This window comes from Eptesicus fuscus, chromosome 14, assembly GCF_027574615.1.
Source record: "Eptesicus fuscus isolate TK198812 chromosome 14, DD_ASM_mEF_20220401, whole genome shotgun sequence".
In the NCBI taxonomy this organism is placed as follows: Eukaryota; Metazoa; Chordata; class Mammalia; order Chiroptera; family Vespertilionidae; genus Eptesicus; species Eptesicus fuscus.
This window is the reverse complement of record NC_072486.1, coordinates 62,304,804-62,321,819: the sequence shown is the minus strand read 5'-3', so window position 1 is coordinate 62,321,819 and position 17,016 is coordinate 62,304,804. Positions and strand designations below refer to the sequence as shown.

Sequence of the window (17,016 nt, the reverse complement as noted above, 5' to 3'; positions counted from 1 at the left end):
AATCCTAGCTCTGCCACTTATTAGCCATTAGATCTTGAGAAATGTAACTCCTAACCTGGGTCTTCTCATAGTTATAATAAGGGTGATTTTCATCATGTAGAATAAAAAGGATTCAATAAGATAATGTATATAAGACTCTCAACAAACTATCCAGCCCATAGTTAGCACTTCAGGAATTATAGTTATTTAAATAGTTTATAGTGAGAAGAGATTAGAAATAGAAAACGAGTTAGGAAGAAGCAATCCAGGTGTGATTTGTCAAAGGCTTGAAAACTAAAGTAGTAACAATGGAGATGACGTGACTGGTTTTGAAGGCAGTATGGCCAGGACTTGGTGGTTGATTAGGTACAGAAAACTGGAAACACACACAGTTGTCCTCCCAGAGTTACCCAGTGAGTCCGAGTGACCTGCAATTGAAACTTTTTTCTTAGCCCATTGAACCATGTTGCTTTTCTTTTCTTTTTTTTAATATATTTTATTGATTTTTTACAGAGAGGAAGGGAGAGGGATAGAAAGTTAGAAATATCGATGAGAGAGAAACATCGATCAGCTGCCTCCTGCACAACCCCCACTGGGGATGTGCCCACAACCAAGGTACGTGCCCTGACCAGAATCGAACCTGGGACCCTTCAGTCCACAGGCCGACGCTCTATCCACTGAGCCAAACCGGTTTCGGCCATGTTGCTTTTCAATAACATGAAAGTGTTACTTTATTTCTCACACTTTGGCCCAGTCCCGCTCTGCTTTGAGAGGATTCCTGAAAGCCTTGGCCAGAATGAGAACTCCGCTCCCTTTTACCCAGTAACTCCTCACTGAAGCATGGGGCCTAACTGGCCACCATTAAAGACCAGCAAAACTTTATTTCATTGAGTGAGTGCTTTCAGTGATCCAGTGAATACTGGAATATCCTGGAAACCCTGCACGTTGTGGAAAATATGAGGCACATCCTGGCTCCCTTTAGTGTAAGGACCAGGGCTTATTTCTAAAGGCAAGGAGGGTATTGGTTTCCCCAGAGAGCTTGTTAACAGACTCAGATGCAGCTGAAGTGGCTATAGTGTTTACTCCAAAGGAAGGAGAATGTGGTTCACTGTGGCATGTGGGAGGAGTAAAGAGATGTTGAAATCTGTTTGCAATCAAGTAGTTAAACGCCCCAATGCTGGGGGATGGTGTGTTGCAGCCTTTGCTGGGGGTGAAGAAACCACACCTGACAGCGAAGACTAGGCTATAGCAGGCTGTTAGGGGAACATCAGGGGTTTTCTGATTCCAAGAGAAGTAACCCACTGTCTAATGGCAGGAGGATTGGACTGAAGACATAAGTCCTTGGTGTTTGCTTCCCTAAGGGATGAGATGCACTCTGGAAGTCATCTTAGTGAAAAATACACTAAGAAATCTGGTCTTTGTTCCTATGGTAACAAAGTGAGTTCATAGAGCGGCTCCCGCCTAGCAGTGTGTGTCAGGTGCAGATGGGACAAGCATGGTTCTCTAATAATCACCTGCACCTCTGCTCACTGTAAACAGCAGATGTGGGTGCAGAGTGAGGAGAGGCAAGCTGCATGGAATGGCAGGTGGGGAAGAAGACAGGGGGCGCCTTTATCTGTTAGAGGGGGAAGGGGATCGGGACAGATGCAGGACGGACCTGTTTTTCAACCATGCTGCCAGAAGACTTGCACAGCAAGTCAGAACAAGGGCCCTGGACCCAGACAGCCTTTAGCCCACCCTGGCATTATTATAAGCCAAAGAGGCTATGGATAAACGATCATGAAAATATCTGGAAAGTAGTTAATTTTAATTATTTTCCAAATATATAATAAATCAACACTTTTAGGAAGGAGATAAAGAATCAAAGTGAAGAACAGAGCATCACAGCTCCAAAAAAAGTAGAGCTATTCAGCCTGAATAGAGGAAAGGAAGTGGAATCATTTGGTTGTTGCAATGTAGTGATTAATTTTAGTTTTAATTTGTTGGTTAAGCTGTCCTAGATGTATATTCCGTCTTAAACAAGTCAGTCTGCATACATGAGAAATACTTGTAGGCTAAACTACAGTTGCCTTAGTGGAAATTCAGTGTGTTGACACCAAGACAGTTTTTTCTGTCTGCTGTGTGTAGAGCTGTGACTCAGTGCTATGAGGAAACAAATGCTTAAGTTGATTCCTCTTCTCAAGGGATTTAGAGTTGTTCTTTTTCTGTGAAGAAGCTCTGCTTAAAAAAGAAGTGAATCAAATTTTCAAAGAAAAAATTACTCTTGCCTTTTTTTAAAAAAAAATACTGTTGAATTAAAAGTAAGATATTATTAAAATGTGGCTTTCATATATGGACTGCTATTTATTTGCCAGTAAAATGGGATGGACAACCTAGATCAGAAGTCCTCTCTGGAAATGGAGGGCAGGGACTGTGTAACTGCTTCTTTTTCCTGTGGATAAGGTTAGACACTTGCAAAGAAAAAGTTAGGAAATGACTTGTGTCAAAAAATTGTGAAGTGGTAGCTTAGAGACATTTTAATGCCTATTCACCTTTTAAGTAAAGGTATTCTTTTTCCAGCAATAGCGTTTGACTACTTTTTATGAAATCTAGTGGAAGTGGTTAGAATAGATTTTGAACTGGATTTGCTGACCACTGGAGTCACCCCCTGTCTTGATGCCCCATGTAAAACATCCATCCATTCTGCTTTGCCTATGGCTCCTGACGGAATGAGAAACCTAACCTCACTGACCTGTGGACCTCTCATCTCCATTGGACCCTTCCTCCCTGCAACCCAGATTGCTTATGTGGTTGCTGGTCCCAGCTTTGCTTCTACTGTAACGTATTTTATTTATTATTTATTTATTTATTTATTTATTTATTTATTTATTTTGAGAGTTCGTTTATTAAAGCTGGGGACAGTGAAAAAGGAAAGGCTTGGGATAGAGGAAGCTACAAGAGAGAGATTAGGAGGGGCTGCTGTGGCTCTCTAGAGACCTTCTAGAAAAGAAGTGAGCCAAGGTGGGGCTGCTGTTGGCTCACTGGGAAGTGACAGTCACAGTGAAGCCCAGCCAGTGTGGCTCAGTGGTTGAGCATCAACCTATGAACCAGGAGGTCCTGGTTCAATTCCCTGTCAGGGCACATGCCCAGGTTGCAGGCTCGATCCCCAGTAGGGGGCGTGCAGAAGGCAGCCAATCAATGATTCTCCCTCATCCTTGATGTTTCTATCTCTTTCTCCCTCTCCCTTCCTCTCTGAAATTAATAAAAATATATTAAAAAAGAAAAGAAAAGAAAGTCACAGTGAAAGAAATAAGCCAAGTTGGGTCTGCTGAAAAGTCAGGAAAGGGGGCCTTGGAGGCAAGTTCAGAGGGTTAGCCCGGGATGGGCTGCCACTGCCCATTACTCCCTGGTTGCAAGTCTCGTGGGGACCCTTGAAGTTTACCGTAGGAGAGAACAGTGAAGATGCATGCCTGAGAGGGAAGAAAGGCACGGCATGCTCCCGAAAGGGAGAGCGCACTTACCTTAACATTTTAGAAAGGTATTAAGGAAAATGACTGAATATTTTGAGCTTCAGACAAAATAAAATAGGAGTAATTGGCTACAGGTAAACTTTCATGTGAGGACTTGGGTAGCTGCCCTCCCCATCACTGCCTGTGACACTCCACACTAAAAGCATCTGTCCAGGGTGCACAAGAGTGGCAGGCACTCACCTTTGATGGTCACAGAAATAAGATGGTTGTAAACTGTGATTAAAAACGGAATGAGCCGAAACCGGTTTGGCTCAGTGGATAGAGCGTCGGCCTGCGGACTCAAGGGTCCCAGGTTCGATTCCGGTCAAGGGCATGTACCTGGGTTGCGGGCACATCCCCAGTAGGGGGTGTGCAAGAGGCGGCTGATGGATGTTTCTCTCTCATCAATGTTTCTAACTCTCTATCCCTCTCTCTTCCTCTCTGTAAAAAATCAATAAAATATATTAAAAAAAAAAAAAAAAAAAAAAAACGGAATGAGCGGTGGCCGAGGTAACCTGTAAACAAAAATCCTGTTTCCACATAAACAGTTCTCATCTGCAGCTTCCTTCTCCACACAGCTGCTTTTTTCAAAGAACATATTTTTAGCTTTCCATGAAGTCTCAGGTCAGAGTGTTAACACTGTAAAATAGGATGTTAGTATTATTTGACACAAGTTTTTTAGAAAAAAATATTAACAAAAAAGAATCTAGGCACTAAATAGTACTTCATTTCACTACCTCTGACACTTATGAAGCACTTTGAAATTAAAATTTACCGTGTGATTTGTAAAGAATAGCCTTAGTAGTAATTCCAGATTAAGGCTCCCCTTTGGCTCTGAATTCGTGTTACAGATACTGTGGAGTGATGGCTGGGGAGTGTCAGTTCACTAAGAACTGTGTTTCAGCATAAAAGATTATCTTAGCTTTTACATGGGCTGCATGTAAACTCTGTATTCTGTTCAGCTTTTTGCTCAACCTCAATTATATCCCAAAATTTGTTATGAAGGAAATAAATTTGAAATATATAATCATGACCTTGAACTAACTCAAAGGAAGAAGCCTCCAAATTAAAGGTTGCCACAACTTTAAAAGGGAAAAGTCAGCACTTTGGAATTTAATTTATTATTTTGAATAAATGTCAAAGAATATTTATATGAGGTCAATACAATGTTAGGTGAAAAAAGGCTATAAAACTGTATACAGTACGATTCTGATTATTATCTGTTTAAAGCTGTGTTTAAGATGAGAAGGAAATACTATTATCTCTGTATAGTTTAAATTTTTTATACTTAATGAAACTTTTACAAGTTTTTTACATGTATTTTTTTATTATTATTTTGTTAATCCTCACCCAAGGATATTTTTCCATTGGTTTTTAGAGAGAGTAGAAGGGAGGGGGGGAGAGAGAGAAAAACATAGATGTGAGAGAGACACATCAATTGGTTGCCTCCTGCACACACCCAGGGCCGAGGATCAAGCCTGCAACCTTGATCAGAATTGAACCCATGACCCTCAGTCTGTGGGCGGAAACTCTATCCACTGAATCAAACCAGCTAGGGCTTACATGTATTTTATTATTAGAAAAAAATAACTTTTAAACATAAAGACATAAAAGTTAAAAGAAGTAACAAGGGGAGAATTTTCTTTTTAATGAGACTTTTCTGTTCATTCAGTTTCTTTTACTGCTTCCTAGAATCCTTATAGTGACCAAGAAGTCTTCTCCGGGGGGCGGGGGGCGTGTCATGGCAGTTGATTTACTTGTCTGCTGACTTTCTTAGGCAAAAGTGACATTATGATACATGTTGCTTTGCCCACAGTCATCATGTTTACCCTAACCAGTCCACAGCCCCTCGCCCATCCCCACCTCCAGCTTGTAATTGTGACTATTATAGTTCTGGCAAAGTCTGCAGCCTCAGAACAAAGCTGAGTTAACTGTCTCATTTGGTGTCAAACCCAGGACTTTGTCCACCTCTGCTAAACTAAATGACACCACCTCCTCTTAATATGCCTACTTTCCATACTTCCTCAGTAACCTGCGAAGTGGTACCTGATACTTTCCCAGAGAGGTGCAAAATTTATCCTCCCACCCCCACCCACATTTAACATCTCTGAAATATGACTGGTAAATTATAGTCTTACTTTTACAATTGTCAGGGATTCCTCTTTTCTTTCTTAATGACACATAAAATAATAACACATTATATAGTTTGTAGCATCATAGAATAAGTAAAAGTGGCTATTTATGCATAGAGTGAAAGCATATAGCAAGGAAAAGGAAAATGGGACACACTGCTAGAATAGTGCTCACTATAAACATGGTTAATGTCTATTGTACAGAGTGTTTGTTTTGCAATGAAGGGAGGTTTATTATTTTATTGTGTTTCTAGAGTCAAGGAGTTTGGGCTTATAGCGATCATTTAAAATTTTAATTTTTTTTTTTAAGGAGAAAAATCATTCAACTTTTTTATTGAATTTATTGGAGTGACATTGGTTAATAAAATTATACAGGTTTCAGGTATACAATTCTACAATACATCATCTGTATAGTGTATAAACTATGTTAAGTGATAGTAGAGATTGAAAAATAGCTATGTGATCAGCTAAGACATGTTTTGGAGAAGAGAAATTTCTAGAAAGATTTAGCACTGCCTGCATGTACAGTGAGGCAAAGGGAAGAATTGGACTTTGCAGAATAGTCGTTAACCATTACTTTGTATTTAAAATCATGGATATAAGCCAAATTGTTATTATTTAATATTAATTGAATAGCAAATCCAGGTTGCTGACTCCTCAGATTATCATTTATTCTTGGCTACCAAAGGGCAGTTTCAGGTGATTATCTGTCTTGTGTTACTGTAAAGAGAGAAGGAAAAAAGGAAACCTTGTGATTGACAACCAAAATGGCTTTTCCATTGTGAATACGGATCAGAGCTCCACTTGGCTCACAAGCACTCAATCGCTATCGATAAAGAGGAGACTTTGTCCTCAAACACCCATTTCCTAGGTTTAAAGAGACTCTCACAGTAGCTTTAGAAATAGGTAAGTCTTGGGATTTCTCTGGCTCTCTTCATTATCATTTAACAATTACTCTGGCTCCATCCAGTAGTAGAATCGTGTGTTTCCTGGTAGGCTCACAACACCGAGTCGTGGAGAGTCCAAGGAAGGGTGGGAAGGATGGCTTCTCTAGCTGCAGTGCTGTGCCTTTATTCAACTCGCACCCCCCCTCCTGTTCCTGTACCCGCAGTGAAGCTGCCGCCCATGCTGTCGCCACACTGGCCGAAGCCACCTTGCAAGGCGGGGGGCAGATCGTCCTGTCTGGGGAAACCGCAGCAGCCGTTGGAGCACTTACTGGCGTCCAAGATGCTAATGGTAAGAGAGCATAAATATTTCATTGAATTTCTTCCTTGTTTCCACTTAAACCTTCATGACATGACTGACAACAAACCCTTCAGAAAGAGGTTGAGCTTTGATTTGAGCTTTTCTTTAGTGGTAGGCCATTGATGCCTCAGAAAAGTCTAGGAGCCCCTGATTCTTTTCACTAGTAGGAGACTTGGGGTTTCCTGGGGCAGGGTCGGGGGAGCCATGGTAATGGTTACCTAACTGAATTGCTTATTTGAAACGTGACTGTTTTGCTATGACAGGACTTGCTGAGAGATACTTTAAAATCTGCTGTCCTTGCTATCCCATGGGAGAGCTCAGTGGCCTTTCCTATAGCAGAGGCTCTCCATGGCGGGTACATCGTGGTTGGTGGCATGCTCTGTCTGGAGAAAGGTGCCACCATCTCACCCGGGCGGCAGCGGTAGGCTGTGCTGGAGGTGCCTTTCTGGGTGGTGCTGTGGGTTCTGCCTCCTCTTCATGTGGCCTCGCCAAGGACCGCTGGATTTAGCCAATAGCATCCGACCACTCTGCCCTTCTTTCCCAGCTCTTTGACTTCCTAGATATTATTTCCTGAATAAATGAAAGGGATAAAGTTCATAGAAATATGGCAGCAAAAATTTACAACTCCAGCCCAGCTCTTGGGATCTACATCGGCAGACACTGGGAGTCAGTCACCGAGCCTGGGTGCCCAGGGAAGTGCCGCAGAAGTCTGGGTCTGAGAGGAGGAGCAGCCCTGTTGTGTGAGACAATATCTGATTGTCTATTGGGCTTTGTTTTAGCTTCTAGATAATTAGGTTGAGCAGGTCAGATTGAGTACCCTGTGGTACTTTTTTCAATTACAGTACAATGTTATATTAATTTCCAGCATAGTGACTAGACATTTCTATAAGATGCTCTATGGTTTTGGAGATTTGTTGTTTAAAGTCCTGGAAAGAGGATAGATAATAACGTACATTTGTTTAGCAGAAAGTTCCTTTTTTTTTTTAATTGGTTTAGTCAACTCCACAAGACAGTAATACTGCTATGGAAGACCAAATGGGGAGAAAACCTGATATATTTATTTACAATTCCCAGGCAGAAAGTTCCTTAATGACATCAGTGGCTGAAAAATGTCCCTGGCACTTCTTTTTTTTAGGGTAATCCCTAAGAATTGAATAAGATTTTAGTTGGAAAAGTCTTTGAAGAAAGAATGAATCTGTGTCCTCCTTTGGATGTGGGAAGAAGAAAGTACTTCTGTCCCCCAGAGAAGAATAAAATAGGAGTTCTGGCCAATGTGGCTCAGTTGGCTGAGCGTTGTTCCGTTATTCCCTGCACCAAGAGGTCACGGTTAGATTCCCGCTTTGTGGTTAGATTCCCGCATTGTGCATTGTGGGGCCCCACCCCCGTAGGGGACTTGTAGGAGGCAGCCATCGATGTTTCTCTCTCTCTCTCTCTCTCTCTCTCTCTCTCTCTCCTCCCTCCCTCTCTCTCCCTCACTCCCTCTCTCTAAAATGAATAAAAACAGTCGTGGCCAGTATTTGTCAGTGGTTAGTGCTCGGCCCACACATTTAAGGATCCAGATTTAATTCTTAGTCAAGGGCAGGATACCTGGATTGCCAGAGGCAACTGGTGTATCTCTATCATCAATGTGTCTCTATCACATCGATGTTTCTTTCTCTCTCTCTCTCTTTCTTTCCCTCCCTCCCTCCTGCCTCACTCTCTCTAAAAGTCAATAGATAAAATATCTTCAGGTGAGAACTAACAAATAAATAAATAAAAACATATTTTTAAAAAAAGAATAACATAGGAAATATAAACAGCCATTGTGGCTTCTAAGAATCATTTATTTAAAAAACAAAGAAATATGAAATGCTACAGTTAGATCCCACTTTTTCTATAGGGCTAGGGGCTTCCATGAACTAACCCAAATAGAGACAGAGATGATCTTGGTGAGAACGCTGTAGGGTAAAGGGCATCTCATAGCCATGTATGTTTAGGATGAAAAGGAGTATAGATCGAATTAAGGCAAACCTCCTGCTTTAACCAGAATCCTGCTTGCTTTTCTCTGTTCCTCATCTGAGTCCTAACGCACCTTAAACGAATGGGAAGATGTCTTGCTATGTGACATTCTTCTGAAGTGCAGGTGCTGTTATGCCCTGTGGAACTGCTAAGAATACTACTCTGTGTGGGTTTGGTAGGGACTTTGTTATCCCTTCTCATGTAATCCCTTCTTGACCTGTATGGGTGAGGGGAACAGACTGCTTTATAGTTCTGAACTCCTCCCAGCCTCACCTTTCGGATGGACCCTCTGAGTCCCTCTCTAGTCAAGTGGACCTGTTGAGCCATGCAGTGAAGTTGAACCACGCCCACTACTATTGATTCCTAGAAGCTGCCTCTTGAGTAGCTTTGGGTTGTGTGAGTCAGTTGTGTTGATTTTATGTTATTGGCTACATTTGTGATAAGAGAAAATTCTGTTCTAATCCTAAAAGCCAGTGGTTCCCCAAAGCAGGCCATCCCCAGTTTGTGACTGCCCACATGTGCTGAACTCAGACTTGGCAGTTGGAATTATTACCTTCTTGAAGCATCTTTTTTATGTCAAACGAGACCATTGACTTGTGCCTCGTCCCAGCAATTTTAAGTGAAGATGGATTATTTCATTTTTCCTTTGGGTATCCGAAGAATGACTCATATTGGATATGATCCAAGTAATTCTGATGCTCCTCCATCTGCTAACATTTTTACCCATAGTGCTGCAGCATTTACTCTGGGACTGGAACTATAGAAGCACTCTTTTCATTATTCTTTCAGATTGTGTCCTGTTACCAACATTTGTCACTTCTGTGATGACAAGCTTAAGGAATCCTCCAGTAGACCAAGGGTACTATCAGGGAGAGTTTATTAACAGGAAGCCCCAGAACAAGGTGCTGTTAGGAAACAGATACCACTGGGGAGCAATACATCTCAGTTTCCCAAGTAGGGCTTAAGTAAAAATCCTACTAGCAGATGACTCTTCTAAGAGCAATTTGCATATTGTTCAGGCCCGAGACAAATTTTTCAGCATCTTCTCGGATGGAACTAGAGGGGATGGAGGGCCATTACTAGTATGTGTGGAACTTGATGGAGTACAATACCCAGTGAGAGGTGGCTGGGGCAGTGTGCAGATATGAAAGCAGTATCCTGTAGGACAGTGGTTTTCCAGGAAAGATAATGACCCGTGCATAGCAGAAGTTTAAATTCCAGGTCGCTGGGACAGAGCTGACCGAGACCTTGCGCCCTGAAGACTTGCGCTTTTTTTCTGGACCCAACCCCATCCCAACTCCAAAGGACTACTCAGGCACTGGCATTACTTTATTGCATTTATGTTTTCCCTTTTTTAGTTGCAGTAAATGAGTCTTTTATCTCTCAGGATGGAGTTTCATGGTTGGTTCAATTTAAAGATTTTCACAGGTGCCTTTCTTTTCTTTGAGATGCAGATGGAATTACCTTTGGCTGGGAAAAGCCTCTGGACGAGTTCCTTCCTTTATTATTTTTTAACACAGTTATTTCTTCCTTTTCCCTCCCTCACACACCTTAATGTAAGAAGTCATACAATTTTTAAGTTGCCCCTTGGTTTCCCCTCACTCTACTCCTCTGTAGCCTAGAACCCCCCGTGCCAGTGGACTCCAGGACCACACGAGTGTGCTCACACAGGGCTGAAGGGCTCTTTGAGTGATATTCACCTCCCACCCAACCTTGCTCTCCACGGTTGGTAATCCTCAGGGAACCAGATCTTGTTCTTTTCTCTTCCTTCCTATTTCAGCAAAAATTATGAAAAGTAAGAATTATACTGGCACTTGGCCACCTCAGACGTACTCTCCTGTCTGAGATCTTGTTGCAGATCCATGCAGCTGTCTTCATTCCTGAAAGCTAGGTGGGGGGAACAAAACCGATAACTGAAGTTCTTAGTTAACCAACAAAACTAAGGGCCGTCATCTGCTTCAACTGTTGTCCCATCAGCCTGTTACCAGAGCTGCTAAGAAAGTATCAGCATTTTTTTTCCAATGGCTGACACTTTTTCTAAAGCGGCCACACAAAAAAAGGGGGGGCATAGAATTTGTTTGTTTGGGGGGTTGTTTTTTATTTTTGGTCCTGATTATAAAAATCATCTATAATCCCACTATAGAGAATAGCATTTTGAGGTTTGTTTGTTTGTTTGTTTGTTTGTTTTTTAATATATTTTATTTATTTTTTTTTTACAGAGAGGAAGGGAGCGGGATAGAGAGTTAGAAACATCGATGAAAGAGAAACATTGATCAGCTGCCTCTTGCACACCCCCTACTGGGGATGTGCCCGCAACCAAGGTACATGCCCTTGACCGGAATCAAACCTGGGACCCTTCAGTCCGCAGGCCGACACTCTGTCCACTGAGCCAAACCGGTTAGGGTGCATTTTGAGTTTTAAAATATGGCCTTAAAAAATAAATAAATAAATAAATAAATAAATAAATAAATAAATAAAATAAAATATGGCCTTTTCCTCCCTCATTCATAAAAAATTTTAATCTGGTTAGGATCATGTCTGTACTCATTTTAAAAATATTTTGTTTGTTTTTTGTTTTTGTTAATCCTCGCTGAGGCTATTTTTCCATTGATTTTTGGATAGAATGGACGGGAGGGGAGAGACAGAGAGAGAAAGAGAAATATCGATGTGAGAGAGACACATCGATTGGTTGCCTCCTACACCTGCCCCAACCAGGGCAAGAATTGAGCCTGCAACCAAGGTACATGCCCTTGATCAGAATCAAACCTGGGACCCTTCAGTCCACAGGCTGACGCTCTATCCACTGAGCCAATGTCATGATAAATCTTACAGGGGCAAATAAATGGCATCAAAACCCAAGATCTAAAGGTGTGCTGTTCAATATGGTAGCTACTTCTTATGTGTGGTTATTTATATTTAAAAGCAGGTTAATTAAAATTCAATTATTCAGTTACATTAGCCACTTTTCAGGTGCTCAGTAACCATGGCCTGAGGTGCGGAATTTTTTTTTTTTAATTTTAACTTATTCCCATTTCAATTTAAATAGCCACATGTAGCTAGCTAGTGGGCACTGTAAAAGAGACAGAACATCTCCTTTGTTGCAGAAAGTTCTATTGGATAGCGCTGAACTAAAGGCCGTGGCACAAACACTGCCGCCTCCTGGCAAGTTGTGCCCCTTCTGCACAGGAGAGGACAGCACACACGCTTCATGAGCCTTCCTTCCCTGTCACCTGAGGTCATGGACAGCATGGCTTTGCTTTAAAAACAAAACAACACGCCCTAACCGGTTTGGCTCAGTGGATAGAGCGTCGGCCTGCAAACTCAAGGGTCCCAGGTTCGATTCCAGTCAAGGGCATGTACCTTGGTTGCGGGCACATACCCAGTGGGGAGTGTGTGGGAGGCAGCTGATCGATGTTTCTCTCTCATCAATGTTTCTAACTCTCCCTCTCCCTTCCTCTCTGTAAAAAATCAATAAAACATATTTTAAAACAAACAAACAAACAAAAAAAGCCTACCACGGGCTGCAGTAATCTGCAGCCAGTAAATGGCTGGGCAGCAGGGTTGCAAGAAGCACCGCCCTGTTTGTGCACTACAGAGTCCCCAGCAGAAACGCCTGTGGCAGGAGGCAGTGGCAATACCTAGACCCACTTCCCCGGCCTCTTGCACATTCAACTTAGATGCCTCACAAGTAGAGATTTCTCTTCCTGGTTATAGGCATCTTCAAGCACGCACTCTAATGGATTTATAGTGACCCCCCCCCCCCAAAAAAAAAAAAAGAAAAAATATCAAACATCCAGAGTGGTGGGTCACAAGGCTGAAGGAAGCCATTGCTATCGGGTGAATTCCAGACTTCACAATGAAGCACTCTGCTTCTAAGGAATGGTGATAGGAGATGGGCGATGGGGCTCTCAATTCTAGAATATCCAAAGGGGGTTACAGATCTGTGCCCCCTGGGTGTTACTCACCCAGCCCTTTCGTAGCACTGAAGCTTGCCCTCCTTCCCTACTGCCTTCATCATGATCTCCTGAATCCGAAATGCCTACCAGAGTAGCTCTTGGAGGGAAGCAGCAGTTTTTCTGACTCCCCAGTCTCCCCGTCCAGGGAGATATGTTGACGTCACTAATTTTAGGGACAGCAGATAAGCCCTACTCTCGTTAGTGCCTGGATCATCATGAGCATGCAGTAACTGTTATACCACTGTTAGTATTATTCAACACCACCGATGGCAAGGGAATCAATCTTCAGAGGATTTGCCTTTAGCACTTCTGGAATACATTCTTAGGCTCTGGTTCAGTAAGCCTCCATTGGAGGGAGCAGGTAGTGAATCTCACACTGAGAACCCCTCTTCAGAAAGCCTGTTACTGATGGAAGCATTGTCCCTCAGGCATGCTGGGGGAGACAAAACAGATTCAATTCTCTGAATTACTAGGCCTTACCTGTCACTCATCAGACATCGCCCCAGCTGGAGGGGTTTCCAGTTGTCAGGGTTCTTTGGTGCCTTTGTCTCCTGCAAAGATGCTGACCTGTGGATACCTTCTGAAGGAGCAGTCCTCTTGAAAGTGTCATGGGTTTAGATTCATCTTTCTCCTTGCCCAGTCTGCAAGTCCAGAGGGGATGTGTCACCTCCCTCTACCATTATGAATAGGGTGGCCTCGGGCATTCATGATCTGTACACCAGGAATTGCTCACCTAGGCTCTGCTATTTGAACTCTTAAAGACTAGAAAAGAAGAGGGCCTTTTACATCCTTGAAGCCCAGTGGGAATTAGCAGGTTATCAAGCCACAGTGGCCTGCCTTGATCTGCTCCTTGGTCTGATGGTGCCAGGTATTCTCAGCTTGAGGAAACGGATGTGCCAGGGACATCCTGGGCAGAGATTCCCAAGAACATGCCTGCCATGTGGCAGATGGACACCACTGACCATGGTCTCCTCCATCCCCAGTGTCCTGAAGGTCAAGTTACATGTTTCGTTATCTCATTCTCCTTCCCTTTAGGTCCCCAGATCTTTCTGAGTCTTTGTATTCGAAAGACAGATTCTGGTCTTAGATGATTCCAGCTCCTTGTAACCAAGACAGAATCTTGGTGCCTCATTGCAGGTAATATTCTGTAAAGGGATTTGTGTGTGTGTGTAGCATACCAGATTCAGAGCCATAATCGAACAAGTTTCATTGCAGTCATTTCTATTCAATACATGGATTGAAAAGTGGGTTTTAATTGAGCATGTAAAAATGGGATCAGTCACTGTTCACATAAGAACAAGAACTTCTTAACATGAAAAATTCTTCAGATGAAGTTTTTTAGGTTCTTGGGTAAAGGGGACTTTCCTCTTTTTATTTATGCTTCCACTAGGATTTTGAAGGAATGTCAGTGTACTGTTATTAACTCGAATAGCTTGCACATCGCAGCCAGTATGGTTTGGGGCCCTCTGGCTCTCAGGTTACCTGTGTAAATACAGGGATTCACTTCCCAGATCTGCCATTTGCTTAATAAAGAGCAAGTGTGCAGAACCCAGCAGCAGCAGCCTGGCAGAGCAGTAATCTGAACAGGATAAACATGCTTCCTTTTTGTGTGATGCTCTCTCCCCATCCTCCTGCCAAGAGCAGGGTATCAAATGAAGGGGAGGTTGTGGTTGGAGTCAGTAAAGTGAATGTCTAAGTGGCACCTGCTTCATTCAACAGATCTGCTTTCCCAGGGCCTCCCACTGCACATCTGCTCCTGACAAAGCCTCTTTTCTCCTCCGGTCGGTCAAACCGAGAGCAAAGGCCCAGCAAGGAGACATATAGATTTGGCTTTGTCAGCACAATTGCCCGTGACTTTATAATTACACCAAATCATTATTAGAAAGGCCCCAATTTAGAGATTTACAGAGCCTAAATAGGGTTTTCGAAGTTAAATTAATAAAAACATCTTTTCGGTTGTAAAGCTAGCAATTGGACCTGAGAATCATTGAAGGGGTCTATATATGGAAACTGAGACACTGCTCTGAGCGAGACTACAAAGACCCTGCTATCAGATTGGCTCATAGAGAGGCGTCCAGCAATTCTCCTGACTGCCCAGCCCAGCCTCTTACTGCTTGAAGCTTTATAGTGCACAGCTATACTGTATTGTTCTCAAATGCTGATAAAGTTTCTCACCATGGGGGTGGGGGTGGGGTGGGGTGTTAAAATAAGTGGGGGTGGGGATGGGGTAGAGCAGCAAAGGAAAAAAGCCTGTGATGTAAATAAGGGGAATGCCAGGAAAATATATTTTAGGTGAATGTAGAGCATCCAATTTCAGATTGAGTTTCCATCTAAACAAAGGCAGCTCTTTACCATGTTCTGCAGTTTATGTATGACTGAAGCACATGTATGATGTGGACTTGGCTCACCGGTACATCTGTACAGTAAAGTACTGGAAAGCTTTTAGAGCTGCGCACTGGCTATTTAAGTGTAAATTAATCAAAATCAAGTAAAATCAAAGGTTCAGTTCCTCAGTCACACTGGCCACATTGCAGGTGCTCTGTAGCCAGCATATTGGTCAGCACATGGAGAACATATCTGCTTCACAGTGCGTTCTAATGGCAGCGTGGCTTCCAAGATTAAATGTCTTACTGCTTAAGTAGTGAGCCTTGGAGTTTCTATGTCAGCCTTGTTTGAGGAGGAAAAGGATGTTTTTGGAGCCGCTCCTTCCAGCCATGTTACTTAGACTATGAACTTTATCTTTTTATGTTTAAAATGTTTTCCTTCAAGAATCTCATGTCCTCTCCCACCCATGACATGATCTTAGGAATGTCTGCTTTCTGCTGCCCTGTTCCCTGGCCTTCCCTTGCTTAAGCTTTCACAGCCCTACTGTTGGACTAGAGAGTTCTGTTCTTTCTTTCTTTCTTTCTTTCTTTCTCTTTCTTTCTTTCTTTCTTTCTTTCTTTCTTTCTTTCTTTCTTCCTTCCTTCCTTCCTTCCTTCCTTCCTTCCTTTTTTTAATCCTTTTTTTATAAAGTATTACATATGTCCCTTCTTTTCCCCGTTGACCTCTCCCAGCCCACCCCCAGCCCACACCCCAGGCCTTCACCCCCTATTTTCTGTGTCCACGGGTTATGCATAAATGCATACAAGTTCCTTGGTTGATCTCTTCCCACCTGCCGACCGTCCCCTGCCTTCCTTCTGAGGTTTGACAGTGACTGGCTTATTGCACTTAGCATAATGCTGTCCAGGTCCATCCATACTGTTGCAAATGGTAAGAGTTCTTTATTTTTTACACCTGCATAGTATGCCATTGTATAGATGTACCACTGTCTTTATTCCACTTATCTGCTGATGGGCACTCATGCTGTTTCTAAATCTTGGCTCTTGTAAATTGCGCTACTATGAACATAGGGGTGCATATATCCTTTCTGATTGGTGTTTCTGACTTCTTGGGATATATTCCTAGAAGTGGAATCACTGGGTGAAATGGGAGTTCCATTTTTAATTTTTTGAGGAAACTCCATATTGTTTTTCACAGTGGCTGCACCAGTCTGCATTCCCACCAGCAGTGCACGAGGGTTCGTTTTTCTCCAAATCCTCACCATCACATCTCGTTTGTTGATGATAGCCATTCTGACAGGTGTGAGGTGGTACCTCATTGTCATGGGTGTTTGTTTTTGAATATATTTTTATTGATTTCAGAGAGAAGGGAGAGGGGAGAGTGCTTCTGACTACTAACAAGAGGGCATGTGAACACTCAGGGCCAAGAGTGCGTGTTTGAATTGTCCATTTTGTGTGCAGCATGGAGTGTGGACAACACCCCTGGGGTGGAACACTGAGCTGGTGGCACAGCTTCCGCTCTCAGCAGCTCCGGGGACCATGGGCAGCACCTTCAGTCTTGCTTCGCCATTGGTCTGCCCCTGGTAGCTGCTACGTGGCTGCTCTGATGCTGAGAACGGACCTAGATGAAACAACACCACCTCCAGTTTAGGTAGCGTCTTTCATCTCAGGAACTTCAATCATGTAAATAAAATGTTACTTCTTCTCATAGCAGCCCCAAGAGACAGACGTGGCCTGTTGGTTTTATAAATAGAAATATATTCAACTCTTCTATGTCACATACAGATTATCTGTCATGCAGATTACTCATGACGCATTTCAAGTCCTTGGACAATTTCTCTGAGCAAGTCAGAGAAAGCCTGGACCATCTCCTCCACCTCCACAGCAGCTGAGTACT

The 17,016-nt window shown here is 42.8% G+C and overlaps 1 protein-coding gene across 5 annotated transcripts in view; it reads left to right on the top strand.

The window, feature by feature from the left end:
- Nucleotides 1-17,016, top strand: part of NRF1 (nuclear respiratory factor 1) — a 131,100-nt gene that overhangs the window by 102,424 nt on the left and 11,660 nt on the right. For 3 of the 5 annotated variants that reach the window (XM_028129035.2, XM_054726037.1, XM_054726036.1), the window contains exons 10-11: nt 6,711-6,835; nt 13,834-13,935. In XM_028129035.2, coding sequence (XP_027984836.1) covers nt 6,711-6,835; nt 13,834-13,889 — 181 coding nt within the window. In that variant the 3' untranslated portion in view covers nt 13,890-13,935. The remainder of the gene's footprint in view (nt 1-6,710; nt 6,836-13,833; nt 13,936-17,016) is intronic. The other 2 variants (XM_054726034.1, XM_054726035.1) reach the window with 1 other exon arrangement.